At 42.7% G+C, this 14,810-nt stretch overlaps 1 protein-coding gene and 3 non-coding genes across 4 annotated transcripts; 2 read left to right on the forward strand and 2 right to left on the reverse strand.

Annotated features, from left to right (window-relative positions):
• Window positions 1-1,022: 1,022 nt before the first annotated feature.
• On the reverse strand, window positions 1,023-4,697 carry LOC112260831 (60S ribosomal protein L14). Its single transcript, XM_024436191.2, has 6 exons — window positions 4,602-4,697; window positions 2,830-2,931; window positions 2,313-2,407; window positions 1,827-1,926; window positions 1,355-1,408; window positions 1,023-1,118 (listed from the first exon to the last, which is right to left on the reverse strand). The coding sequence occupies exons 1-6, from the start codon at window positions 4,602-4,604 to the stop codon at window positions 1,056-1,058; spliced, it is 417 nt and encodes a 138-aa protein (XP_024291959.1). The 5' UTR covers window positions 4,605-4,697; the 3' UTR covers window positions 1,023-1,055.
• Window positions 4,698-6,232: 1,535 nt separating this feature from the next.
• On the reverse strand, window positions 6,233-6,304 carry trnap-agg. Its single transcript has one exon. It is a non-coding gene; the product is annotated as a tRNA-Pro (tRNA).
• A 714-nt stretch (window positions 6,305-7,018) lies between these two features.
• trnap-agg lies at window positions 7,019-7,090 on the forward strand. Its single transcript has one exon. It is a non-coding gene; the product is annotated as a tRNA-Pro (tRNA).
• Window positions 7,091-11,630: 4,540 nt separating this feature from the next.
• trnap-agg lies at window positions 11,631-11,702 on the forward strand. Its single transcript has one exon. It is a non-coding gene; the product is annotated as a tRNA-Pro (tRNA).
• The last annotated feature ends 3,108 nt before the right edge of the window (window positions 11,703-14,810 follow it).

The raw sequence follows: 14,810 nt of genomic DNA on the forward strand, positions 1-14,810 counted from the left end.
AGAAATAGAGTCGGCTCTTACATCACCCCCAGCCAGTTAGATTGTGACCTGCACTAGTTGTCAAGGCGTTTCAGGAGAACAAACTGCTGGTCTGCAATGCAGATTATACAATCATAATATCAGTGGTACATACTACCTCAACTAACCCGTGCCCCCGTATATTGACGCTGTACAGGTACCCCCCCGTGTAGTCTCGGTATTGTTATTTCACTGCTGCTCTTTGTTACTTGTTACCTTAAATCTCATCTGTATTTTTGGAAACTGCATCGTTGGTTAGGGGCTCGTAAGTAAGCATTTCACTGTAAGGCGTTAATCGTGTTGTATTCGGCGCATGTGACAATAAACATTTGATTTCATTCACTTGCTCTTATCATGTTTTGTTTTATATTCTGTGACATTTTACCTTGAGAAATACGAGTTGGTTGTGCCTTCAACAGACACCGCAAAAATGACGTCTCAAAGCAGCAGACGACTGCAGTAAACGTAGCAATCACACCTTCTGGGTTGCAACGAACAGCAACGAACATGTAGACTAAAAGAAAGGACTAAACATTAAAAATGACATTCGATAATCAAGTCAGATGGGATCGGGCGGCTACCCGCTGCGTCGCCGTGTGTAATGATATACGCACACCTGGTTTACATTTAAAAAAGTTGCAAAGTTTCTAAGTGATCTATAAAATGTGTCTTAACTTTTACATCACACCGACCGCATCATTGCATTTTTTGGTACACCAGAATTACATTAATTTCCAATGAAACGTTGCGTTTGCCTTGCAGCATGACGTTGCCATGCGTTCTTTGTGGTGTTGGATTTATGGAACGGTATGCATCAGACTGTATGTGTAGACGGCTTGACAGAAATGGTAGCAGAAGGTGAATGTTGAACTTTTGATGCATTTGTATCCCGATGACCCTGCATATTATTTTACGCAAGGATGCTGTCTGTGTGATCTAAGCGATAGCTAGCCCTATGCTGTGATTGACAGGTGTGCAGTAGTAGTAAAGACCAGAGAAAGGGGAACAATTCAACCAGAGGATTTATTAATGACAGATCACGCCTTCTTCGCTGCCTCTTTCTGCAGCCTTTTCACCTCATGCTTGATGACCTTGTTCCTCTGTGGACACAAACAGCAAATCAGTGACCAGTCAAATCATTCAGGAATTGTATTTTTATCACTTACCACTGTATGCAAATAAGAATTTCTCCACCACATTAGGTTGTATTGTCACATACATTAAAACCCTTCATGTGTTTGGGGATTCAAATACAACATCTTGTCGTTTTACATGTATTGTGAAACCCAAAATATTCAATACAATAATGAATCATCTGAGCGTTTTCTCCACTCACCATCTTTTTGGCTTTCATCACCTTAAAGCGATCAAAGTCGGACATCTGGGCCCTCTGCAGAGACACACAACAGTTACACAACAGTTGCATCAAAATATTTGCCTATTGGACAGATTCAGGTAGGTCCATCCCCATTTTTAGCACATTTGGTTCTTTCTGAATACCACCCTGGAGTTGCAGAAACATTGCAGTAGCATAAGCAAGACAAAAATGTTTTTTTTTTTTTGGGGGCAGTGATTCACCTAAAGCCCATTGAACTATTGTGTCCAATTTGACAAAATGTTTAGCCACAAACCTCAAGGAACCAACTGTTAGCCACAAGCAGACCAACACCCCCCCCCATTTAGAAAAACAGCTCCAGGGCTACTAAGGAGACAGAAGGCCTAGTCCAGAGACTGTCAGAAACATGTAGACCCCATAAGGAGTTGCTTATCGATTAACAGCCTAAAAGTAATCTAAAAACACACTGTACCTTTTGCCTGGCTTCGATCTTCTTGGCCCAGTTGCTTTCTGCCCACTTCTCAGTGACTTGGGCCTTTTCCCAGGCGCGTCTCACAAACTTCTGACGAGCGCTGCAACACAGGAAGGGTTATGGCTCAGAGGATCGAAATGGGCAGAGAAGAACCAAAGGCATTGTGTTCTGTGAGGCTATTGCAGTAGGTCTGTGACTATCGACTCAAAATCCACCACAGGGAAAACAAAAGCCAAACTCAATTAATTGAAGTGTGTGTGTGTGCGCGAGAGGATGTGTTTTGGAACCCGCTCAGCTGTAATAAAACCGACTGACCCAATCAAGGTCTTGAGGACGGGAAAATATTCATGTGCAACCCACAGCGGAACATCTTGCAACGCAAATAAGTTTATATTCGACAAATTTCAGTAGGTACCTTCCCTGTTTCATTCAGTTTGCTTCTGCTTGGTTCCTAGTAAATACAACTCTCGAGGTTCTCTCACTCACCTGTGTGGAACTTTGATGACGTAGTCAGTGAGCTGCATGCACTTGAAAGGCATTGACTGTCTCTTCACCCCTGTGCAGGGACCATCCACCAATGCCTGAGACAAACACACCACAGACAGTTTAATTAAAACATGTCTATGCTGAGTTGAACCGTTCTTAAAATGTGTTAGTTTACGCCAACAACATGGCTCTACCACTCACACCAGGGGGAGTTTTTGGTTAACTCATTGGACACTTTGAAGCAGGACTCTGGGAAAGTGTTGGTGGATAAAAGACAGACAAACAACCGCTACCAGACTAAGTGTTTCAGGTACCGGTTTGGAACCGGGCTCATGCTCCAGCCCTGCAGCAACACCAGTCAACCAATTCCAGGCCAAAAAGAAGACTTGACTAGTTGATCATGTGAATCTGATATGTTACTGCAGTGTTGGAACAAGCCTGAACAACCAGTAACTTAAAAGGAAGAGAGTTGGAGACCTCTGGCATAAAGTCAGGATATCATCAATGCTATGCTTACTCTGTTTTGGTCGATGACATCAACGATGGCCACCAGGCTGCCTGCGTGGGGCCCGAAAGAGATGTAAGCAACGCGGCCAATCTCAACGTAGCGCTTGAACACCTGCAACAAATAAGTGTTGTTAACTAGCTTGGTAGGCTGAGATCCAGAAAAGAGAATTATGGTAGGCTGGACACTTAACAATGCTTTTTTTCTGATAAAAACTAGGTCATTGCATCTGCTGTGGAAGCCAGTTTCATAATATTACCATATGTCCCAGCTGCTTAATTTAATCACGAAAAAGCAGGCCTTATTTCGGGGCATTTTTTCACCCTGCCAGCTCCTATTAGTTCTAGTGAGCACCAACTCGCCTTCTGAACGTTCTATTTCCGTTTATTCTACGTTACAATGACTTCTTTGCTATTGTTGGCAATGAGATCTGCCCACGTTGCTTGTAGTTAAAATGTTAACAAATCACTCATGGAAATGTGGTAGTCGTCCCAATTGTTTACTGTAGGGAAATATAGGTATGTATTTTGCCAAATATATCGCAATGTGTACATTTTTTTCTTCAATTGGACACCCATTTTTAAAACTTGATAATCTCTCTCTAATTATGTAAGGCTGGGCAGCGTACTCATCCAACGCTAGCCCCGAAATACCTTTCACCCATGGAACGCTAAGCTCCCTCACTGTTTTGGAGAGGCATGCTGGTATATTTCGCCAAATATCTCGCATCATGTATATTTATTTATTTTTTCAAGCCGGACACCATTTTAAAAATCAGGATAATCTCCTCTTTGTAATTACACAAGGTTGGGGAGCGTGCTCAACTGTCATCGATCGCTAGATCAGAAATAACCAAAAGTTGCAATTTTTTTTACCCTACTTCCTCGTTATGCACACTTGGCACCACAGATGTGCGGATGTTTACTTTCTACACTAATTACTTCTCGGTTTGGTCCTAAGATTGTAGTGGTAAAAAAAAATTAAACGGAGGGGGATACATGTTGATGCCATTTAGGTGAAATTGAATTATAAGGGTCACTCCAGTCAAAACAGGCTCTGAACATTCGACACCATTCATTTGCTATGGGCTCGCGCTAGTGTTCCAGCTTAGCCACTGACTTTTCAGCTTTGGGTGAATTTTGACTCTATTGTCCAGCCTACTGACGGGCAAAACACTTCGGTAGACGTGGGGTCACTAGCTAACTACTTTCTTATAAACCTCTCGACACTGTCAAGAACGTAGATGGGTTATCTTGGTTAGCTAGCTACACATTTTACAAATTGTGATTTACATTTGGGACATGGCTATTAGTTTGTGGGAAAACACCAATACCGAGAAGTGTATAGACGCTAACAAGCTGTACCGGAGTGGTACTAGTAACTTACCCCTAAGCCTAGCACGCTAGCAGATAACGTAACTACCGTTAGTTAGTTTACATATGGCCGTGGAACGACAAAAAACAAACTAAGAAAACAAATACAGAAACTACTCTGCGTTCGCTCTTCCAATTAGTTTGATGCTGGCGCTGCCTGAACTCGATAGTTGACTAACGTTAGTCTACTGATTATCGGCCTGTTCTTCACCACGTTGTAGCATGCGGAACAGCCGACATTTTTATTATGTCAAAAACCCATCGAAACAATTTTCTTCAAAACCTTAAACGCTAATAAAGCGAACATAACGATACACTATGTATTTACATATCAGTTGAGGGTGCTTAACAATAAGGAATATTTTTATTTAATCAATTTTTCAAAAACCACAAGCTTCATTGCGAACTCACCATGATGGCAGTCCGCTTCAGAAAGGACGTACCAGTTTCCGCTCGACGCAATTACGCTTTCCGGTCTGTAAATGCGCATGCGCGTGTGAGGGATTTCTTATTCGCGTTGTTGGATAATATTCCAGTTCGGAATGCTCATCACGCCATCTACTGCAGAGAAGTGTGTTGGTGTCAAATACAGTATGAACAGCTTTATATATGTTTACACAATTATATGATCGTTCATTTGGTTAAACTTTTTTTTTTGGGGGGGTGTACACCTGAAGTGAATGATGAAACAGTGTATCTTCGCAGCTGCAAATGATAACTTGTTCTCAACTAGCCCACCTGGTTAAATAAAGGTGAAATCTTCAATCCACACAACAATCTGAATCAATTTGACTAGGCTTGTACAAATCAGAATCAGAATCATCTTTATTCGCCAAGCACATTTACACACAGTCTGAATGTTCATCCACGACTGTGTGGCCATGCACGCCTCCAACTCAATCATCAAGTTTGCGGACGACACTACAGTGGTAGGCTTGATTACCAACAACACAATCCCTGATGTCTCTCTGGGAAGCAACCCTTGCCCTGATTTCATCAACCTTGTAATCTAGGGACTGGATATTAGTGAGTAATATCCTCAGAAGAGGTGGGTGGTGTGCGTGCCTCCAAAGTCTGACCAGAAGACTGCTCTGTATCCCTCTAGTGGCATGAATTTTGGGTTGGCCTCTTGAATCAGTTCAAATGCCCTGGGTGGTGTGGACAAAGGATCCACTTTGGGAAAGTCATATTCCTGGTTAATTAACATCACTCTGATATTCTGACATTAAGAAGTTGTCTTTTATGGGTTTTGAACCCCAGACCTCTTGCACCCTAAGCAAGAATCATACCCCCAGACCAACAATCTTGATGCTTATACTTTTTACTTGTGGATATGGTGCTGCTAGTAGAAGACAACATACTCTGAACGTTACCAGGGGATATGGTGCTGCTAGTAGGAGACTAGTAGGAGCCAGTAGGAGTAGGAGCCAGACATCATTTAAATCGAATCAAATCAAATTTATAGTCAGAGTATAACAAAGGTGACATACATTATATACAACTAGGTAGAGTAATAGAATTAGAAGATATACAAATGTACAGTGGGTATACGCTTGATACAGTGAGCGTACGGTGTATACACAGTAGGTAAACGGTTGAAACACAGTGGGTATACAGTTGAGTTATAGTGGGTATACAGTTGAGTTATAGTGGGTTGATATAGAGAGGGTATATGGTTGAGTTATAGTGGGTATACAGTTGAGTTATAGTGGGTATACGGTTGATATACAGAGGGTATACGGTTGATATACAGGAGATGTACATATTTACAGTATCAGTATGAATATATCTAAATACAGAGAGATGGACAGAGTGCAATGCATAATAGTGAAGTTATTTTGTGTACAGTTCAGAGATGGCTTGATGTGGTGTGCAGCATAGAGTGCATAGTGCTTCAGTCTGTATGGGCAAGATTTCCTGTTGCTGAGGGCCACAGCCCAGGGGACGAAACTTTTCAGCTGGTGGTGGGAGGCTTTGGTCAAATGATTGCTGATCAGAATTTCTATGTCGTTTTCCATTGTGACAGTGACACATTAAAATATGGGCTCGTCCGGGATTTGAACCCGGGACCTCTCGCACCCTAAGCGAGAATCATACCCCTAGACCAACGAGCCACATGCCTATTATTTTATGATACATCATCACATATCATCCATTTTAACTCCAGTGTTACGGATGTTGGGGTAGAATACGCATAGTTGGCAGAACTCATGCTCTCATGATTGTCCTTAGTTACCACAGCCCAAAAGTCAAAATTGTCTATGACGTAAAAATGTATGTTTTGGTCTTCATTTAAGGTTAGGGTTAGCCACAAGGTGATCAGTGTAGTTAAGGTTAGGGTTATAGCCACAAGGTGAGCAGTGTAGTTAAGGTTAGGGTTATAGCCACAAGGTGATCAGTGTAGTTAAGGTTAGGGTTATAGCCACAAGGTGAGCAGTGTAGTTAAGGTTAGGGTTATAGCCACAAGGTGAGCAGTGTAGTTAAGGTTAGGGTTATAGCCACAAGGTGAGCAGTGTAGTTAAGGTTAGGGTTATAGCCACAAGGTGAGCAGTGTAGTTAAGGTTAGGGTTCAAATCAGATTTGCAGAAAGAGCGCTCTTGCCTTTTTGTTAATTCCCCGGTTGATTGCAAATTAACGACCAGCTGTCGTCGCCTTATAGTGCAACCCTGATCGACAGATTTGAGTGGCCATTGTCCAAACGCCCCAAAATCAACAGCAGTACCTCTCAGCACCACCAGAAGACAGTGCAGTACCAGAGAAGAATCAAGGTTTTCAGTACATGCGTGGCATTTAAGTGATTTTCAAAATCTCAGTATGGTTTTCAGACAGGCTCGTTGGTCTAGGGGTATGATTCTCGCTTAGGGTGCGAGAGGTCCCGGGTTCAAATCCCGGACGAGCCCTGTTTTTGGACTAGGCCAACCTTCATTGAGAAAATGAAAAGCTTACTCTGTGCCTGTCTGTTCTGTGGGCCTTTCTAGACAATTGGTACAAGGAGTTGTAATATTACTGGTGATAAAACTCTTGGATTTATTTATTTCTCCTTTATTGATACCAGTTATCATACTGAAATGAGAGGGGCCAGGATTGTGAGCAATCAAACATTTGTTTCAAACTATGAACAATACAGAACACATTTAATCAAACCCAGCAATCTGATTTACCGGATAAGTAAAACACAATAACAGCATTCTTCCTCTGCTGTCTAAGTTTTAATTCCTGCTCTCAGAACCATATCTACAGTCATGAAACAAAACAAATTGTGGAATTCAGGTAAACTTTGTTTGTATAGGAGGAAGGAGGTTGTTTTGACTCCTCCACAAAATCCAGAAGGCGGTTTTGATTGAACAGCACCTTGAAAGTAGAGAGGAGGAGTAGTAGTGTTCAACAGGACACTGGCAGCCATAGACAGAGATGTCTGGCTCTGTTTCATTCTCCACACTCCATTGAAAATGCCTTTCAGTCCAGGATTGGGCTTAATCTGTGACCGAAACCAAGGCAATAAACCTACCCCAGTGGTGTAGCACAGTTTCACGGGGCCCTGCAAGGTCCAAGCAAGCCCCCCCCCCACTTTAAAACATGATCTTCTTCCATGGCCCCCCCACTTTAAAACATGTTCTTCTTCCACTTTAAAACATGTCCTTCTTCCATGCCCCCCACTTTAAAACATGTTCTTCTTCCATGCCCCCCACTTTAAAACCCCCCACTTTAAAACATGTTCTTCTTCCATGCCCCCACTTTAAAACATGTTCTTCTTCCATGGGCCCCCCACTTTTTCTTCCATGGGCCCCCCCCACTTTAAAACATGTTCTTCTTCCATGGCCCCCCACCCCTTCCACTTTAAAACATGTTCTTCTTCTGCCCCCCTTTAAAACATGTTCTTCTTCCCCCCCCACTTTAAAACATGTTCTTCTTCCATGGGCCCCCCCCCCCCACTTTAAAACATGTTCTTCTTCCATGCCCCCCCACTTTAAAACATGTTCTTCTTCCATGGGGCAGAGAGAAAAATGTGCCATATTATAGCTAATCTTATCATAGCCACAGGAAGTACCACCTGACAGGTGTGGCATATCAAGAAGCTGATTAAAAAGCATGATCATTACACAGGTGAACCTTGTGCCGGAGACAATAAAAGGCCACTCTTAAAATGTACAGTTCTGTCACACAACCCAATGCTACAGATGTCTCGAGTTTTAAGGGAGCGTGAGCAACTGGCATGCTGACTGCAAGAATGTCCACCAGATCTGTTGTCAGAGAATTTTAATGTTAATTTCTCTACCAAAAGCTGCATCCAACGTCATTTTAGAGAATTTGGCAGTACCTTCAACTGGCCTCACAACCGTAGACCACTTTTAACCACGCTAGCCGAGGACCTCCACATCCGGCTTCTTCACCAGCGGAGTCGTCTGAGACCAGCCACTCGGACTGCTGTTGAAACTGTGGGTTTTCACATCCGAAGAATTTCGGCACAAACGGTCAGAAATGTCTCAGGGAAGCTCATCTGCATGTTTGAGTTTGAGTTTATTTTATTTTTACAGGGACAGTGCACATTAATCAACGTTTCAGTAAAAGTGCCGGTTTTAGCCAGCTGGCTAATTTTCAACCGCAGTCCCTGGGCAGGTTATTAAAAACAATTACAATGTAGACAATAGCAACATAGGACAAGCAAGACATAGCATACAGACACAGCAACATAGGACAAGCACGACATAGCATACAGACACAGCAACATAGAACAAAAAGCAGCAAAACAAAATTCATAAAAGCAACAGACCACATGGAAAGCGGCAACACACAGCTAGGGACCATGTTCACAAATCTGATTGAGCTTTAGCCATGTCTTCAAGCATTTTGTGAAAGTGTGATATGTGGTGCAGTTATGTGTGTCTGATGGCAGTGTATTCCAGACATGGGAAGCTCTCACAGAGAAAATGGATTTACTAAAGGTGCTTTTCGGCAGGGTAGCCTAGTGGTTAGAGTGTTGGACTAGTAACCGGAAGGTTGCAAGTTCAAATCCCCGAGCTGACAAGGTACAAATCTGTTGTTCTGCCCCTGAACAGGCAGTTAACCCACTGTTCCTAGGCTGTTATTGAAAACAAGAATTTGTTCTTAACTGACTTGCCTAGTAAAATAAAGGTAAATTTTCTTGAAAAAAAAAAATCCTTAAGGGAACTATACAGTCACCTCTCATGGCAGACCTTGTGGATCTGCTGACATATGTTTGGGTTTTCTGTTTAACAAATATACTGATTTGAGGGGGAGCCAGGCCATTTAGGATCTTGAATACAAGACATGTGTCGGTGTATTGCACAAGATTTTCCCAACTCAGGGGCTCATGCTTTCTGAGGATGTAACAGTGATGATGGCTATTGGGCTTCCTACCAAGCACTTTGAGAGCCTGTTTGTAGACAGACTGAATCAGTCTTAATGTTGTACAGCAAGCTTGGGCCCAACTAGTCAAGCAGTATGTTAAGTGGGTGGGGGAGTATCATAGATTTGAAGTACAGTTTTGCTACCTCTGTAGTCAAACAATCTCGTATAAATTGGAAATTAGCTAGGTTGAATTTGGTTATTTGAATGACCTTTTTCACATGCTTTTTAAAAGAGAGGTTGGAATCAAGTATGATGCCAAGGTACTTAAAAGCCACTTTGTAACCTGGACCATTACAGTAGTCAGTTCTTGTGCAGCTTGTTGTTTGCTCTTTCCATGCACATATATCACTGTATCATCTGCATACATTTGAACTTCAGACCCAGTACAGACAGAAGGCAGATCATTAATGTACAGGCTGAACAGGAGGGGCCCCAGTATTGACCCTTGGCCACATACGTCTCGTGTCTGAGCCATTGAATTGCGACTCCACTTTGCCTCTATACTGACATTTTGCATGTTTGATTGCATCGCGGAGGGAATAACTACACTGTTTGTATTCGGCCTTATTCCCAGTTACCTTTCCATGGTTAAATGCAGTGGTTCACGCTTTCAGTGTTGCTATCCACGGTTTCTGGTTAGATTAGGTTTTAATAGTCACAGAGGGTACATCATCTGCTATACACTTCCTTATAACTCACTCACCGAATCAGCATATACTGCATATATCAGCAATATTATTCTCTGAGGCTACCCAAAACATATCCCAGTCCTCGTGATCAAAACAATCTTGAAGCGTGGATTCTGATTGGTCAGACCAGCATTGAATAGTCCTTAGCAAGGGTACTTCCTGTTTGAGTTTCTGCCTAACGGTTGAAACACAGTGGGTATACAGTTGAGTTATAGTGGGTATACAGTTGAGTTATAGTGGGTATACGGTTGATATACAGAGGGTATACGGTTGATATACAGGAGATGTACATATTTAAAGTATCAGTATGAATAGATCTAAATACAGAGAGATGATGGACAGAGTGCAATGCATAATAGTCAAGTTATTTTGTGTGCAGTTCAGAGATGGCGTGATATGGTGTGCAGCATAGTGCTTCAGTCTGTATGGGCCAGATTTCCTGTTGCTGAGGGCCACAGCCCAGGGGACGAAACTTTTCAGCTGGTGGTGGGAGGCTTTGGTCAAATGATTGCTGATCAGAATTTCTACGTCGTTTTCCATTGTGACAGTGACACATTAAAATATGGGCTCGTCCGGCATTTGAACCTGGGACCTCTCGCACCTAAGCGAGAATCATACCCCTAGACCAACGAGCCACATGCCTGTTCTTTTATAACACATCGTATCATCCATTTTAACTCCAGTGTTACGGATGTTGGGGTAGAATACGCATAGTTGGCAGAACTCATGCTCTCATGATTGTCCTTAGTTACCACAGCCCAAAAGTCAAAATTGTCTATGACGTAAAAATGTATGTTTTGGTCTTCATTTAAGGTTAGGGTTATAGCCACAAGGTGATCAGTGTAGTTAAGGTTAGGGTTAGCCACAAGGTGAGCAGTGTAGTTAAGGTTAGGGTTATAGCCACAAGGTGATCAGTGTAGTTAAGGTTAGGGTTATAGCCACAAGGTGAGCAGTGTAGTTAAGGTTAGGGTTATAGCCACAAGGTGAGCAGTGTAGTTAAGGTTAGGGTTATAGCCACAAGGTGAGCAGTGTAGTTAAGGTTAGGGTTATAGCCACAAGGTGAGCAGTGTAGTTAAGGTTAGGGTTAGCCACAAGGTGAGCAGTGTAGTTAAGGTTAGGGTTCAAATCAGATTTGCAGAAAGAGCGCTCTTGCCTTTTTGTTAATTCCCCAGTTGATTGCAAATTAACGACCAGCTCTCGTCGCCTTATAGTGCAACCCTGATCGACAGATTTGAGTGGCCATTGTCCAAACGCCCCAAAATCGACAGTAGTACCTCTCAGCACCACCAGAAGACAGTGCAGTACCAGAGAAGAATCAAGGTTTTCAGTACATGCGTGGCATTTAAGTGATTTTCAAAATCTCAGTATGGTTTATCAGACAGGCTCGTTGGTCTAGGGGTATGATTCTCGCTTAGGGTGCGAGAGGTCCCGGGTTCAAATCCCGGACGAGCCCTATTTTGGGACTTCATTGAGAAAATGAAAAGCTTACTCTGTGCCTGTCTGTTCTGTGGGCCTTTCTAGACAATTGGTACAAGGAGTTGTAATATTACTGGTGGTAAAACTCTTGGATTTATTTATTTCTACTTTATTGATACCAGTTATCATACTGAAATGAGAGGGGCCAGGATTGTGAGCAATCAAACATTTGTTTCAAACTATGAACAATACAGAACACAATTAATCAAACCCAGCAATCTGATTTACCGGATAAGTAAAACACAATAACAGCATTCTTCCTCTGCTGTCTAAGTTTTAATTCCTGCTCTCAGAACCATATCTACAGTCATGAAACAAAACAAATTGTGGAATTCAGGTAAACTTTGTTTGTATAGGAGGAAGGAGGTTGTTTTGACTCCTCCACAAAATCCAGAAGGCGGTTTTGATTGAACAGCACCTTGAAAGTAGAGAGGAGGAGTAGTAGTGTTCAACAGGACACTGGCAGCCATAGACAGAGATGTCTGGCTCTGTTTCATTCTCCACACTCCATTGAAAATGCCTTTCAGTCCAGGATTGGGCTTAATCTGTGACCGAAACCAAGGCAATAAACCTACCCCAGTGGTGTAGCACAGTTTCACGGGGCCCTGCAGGTCCAAGCAGGCCCCCCACTTTAAAACAAGCTTTAAAACAGCCCCCCCACTTTAAAACATGTTCTTCTTCCATGCACTTTAAAACCCCACTTTAAAACCCCCCACTTTAAAACATGTTCTTCTTCCCCCCCACTTTAAAACATGTTCTTCTTTAAAACATCCCCCCCACTTTAAAACATGTTCTTCTTCCATGCCCCCCCCCCACTTTAAAACATGTTCTTCTTCCATGCCCCCCCCACTTTAAAACATGTTCTTCTTCCATGCCCCCCACTTTTCCATGGCCCCCCCAAAACATGTTCTTCTTCCATAAAACATGTTCTTCTTCCATGGGCCCCCCACTTTAAAACATGTTCTTCTTCTGGCCCCCCACTTTAAAACATGTTCTTCTTCCATGGCCCCCCCACTTTAAAACATGTTCTTCTTCCATGGGCCCCCCCCTTTAAAACATGTTCTTCTTCCATGGGCCCCCCACTTTAAAACATGTTCTTCTTCCATGGCCCCCCCTTTAAAACATGTTCTTTCCATGCCCCCCCACTTTAAAACATGTTCTTCTTCCATGGGCCCCCCCCCACTTTAAAACATGTTCTTCTTCCATGTTCTTCTTCCATGGCCCCCCACTTTAAAACATGTTCTTCTTCCATGCCCCCCCATGGCCCTTTAAAACATGTTCTTCTTCCATGGGCCCCCCACCATGTTCTTCTTCCATGCCCCCCCACTTTAAAACATGTTCTTCTTCTTCCATGTTCTTCTTCCATGCCCCCCACTTTAAAACATGTTCTTCTTCCATGCCCCCCACTTTAAAACATGTTCTTCTTCCATGCCCCCCACTTTAAAACATGTTCTTCTTCCCCCCCCACTTTAAAACATGTTCTTCTTCCATGCCCCCCCCACTTTAAAACATGTTCTTCTTCCATGTTCTTCTTCCCCCCCCACTTTAAAACATGTTCTTCTTTCTTCCATGCCCCCCCACTTTAAAACATGTTCTTCTTCCATGGGCCCCCCACTTTAAAACATGTTCTTCTTCCATGCCCCCCCACTTTAAAACATGTTCTTTTCCATGCCCCCCCACTTTAAAACATGTTCTTCTTCCATGCCCCCCCCCTTTAAAACATGTTCTTCTTCCATGCCCCCCCCACTTTAAAACATGTTCTTCTTCCATGTTCTTCTTCCCCCCCCACTTTAAAACATGTTCTTCTTCCATGCCCCCCCCCACTTTAAAACATGTTCTTCTTTCCATGTTCTTCTTCCCCCCCCACTTTAAAACATGTTCTTCTTCCATGGGGCAGAGAGAAACATGTGCCATATTATAGGGAGCTGTGCAAGGCCCGCAACATCTGTTGACTCATCCAGCTATAACGCATATAATTCACTGGCTTGTATGCGAAGCAGTAATCTGTTGCTTTTATACATGTATTCCTACTCAAAGGTCGTCTTTATTCTCGCTCAAAAAACTATGTGGCTTATTTTTCAAATTTCATGTTTCGTTTCTAAATGTCTGCGCAAGAGTGAAGGTTTCCCACAAGAGAGTAACGGTTAATGTAATTGGATGATCATTATTTGACTACATTAGGCTACCTGTATTTGACATTGTGTTGTTATTTCGCTGAACACTAGATGGTTAAATTGTATTTTTGGCAGTGAAACGAGGCTACTCAGGCGAGAAAAAAAACGCACCCAAATGTATAGCCCCGTTGGAAAATATAAATGTACTTTTTTATTTTTTATTTACGTGAATCACATTTTTATTTGGCGTACCCCCGACGGCATTGCTCATACTCCTGGGAGAATACCTGCTCTAGAGTGATGGATGACTGGGACATCAGGACACACATGAATTAAAAACATTTATGAAATAAAATTAACCAAAAAGCACTGTTGGGGCTTTTTTTTAAAGGGGGAAAAAATGAAATGTGACTTCACATTGGGTTAACACCATTTCAAAAATATTGTTTTCTGGAGAGAGAGAGAGAGAGAGAGAGAGAGAGAGAGAGAGAGAGAGAGAGAGAGAGAGAGAGAGAAAAGAGAGAGAGAAAAAGAGAGAGAGAGAGAGAGAGAGAGAAAGAGAGAAAGAGAGAGAGAGACAGGTCCTGGGGCTCTGTTCACAAACACACCCTACAGAGTCCCAGGACAGCAGCACAATTAGACCCAACCAAATCATGAGAAAACAAAAAGATAACTACTTGACACATTGGAAAGAATTAACAAAAAACAGAGCAAGCTAGAATGCTATTTGGCCCTAAACAGAGGGTACACAGTGGCAGAATACCTGACCACTGTGACTGACCCAAAATGAAAGAAAGCTTTGACTATGTACAGACTCAGTGAGCATAGCCTTGCTATTGAGAAAGGCCGCCGTAGGCAGACATGGCTCTCAAGAGAAGACAGGCTATGTGCTCACTGCCCACAAAATGAGGTGGAAACTGAGCTGCACTTCCTAACCTCCTGCCCAATGTATGACCATATTAGAGAGACAT

This window comes from Oncorhynchus tshawytscha, linkage group LG31, assembly GCF_018296145.1.
Source record: "Oncorhynchus tshawytscha isolate Ot180627B linkage group LG31, Otsh_v2.0, whole genome shotgun sequence".
Classification (NCBI taxonomy): Eukaryota; Metazoa; Chordata; class Actinopteri; order Salmoniformes; family Salmonidae; genus Oncorhynchus; species Oncorhynchus tshawytscha.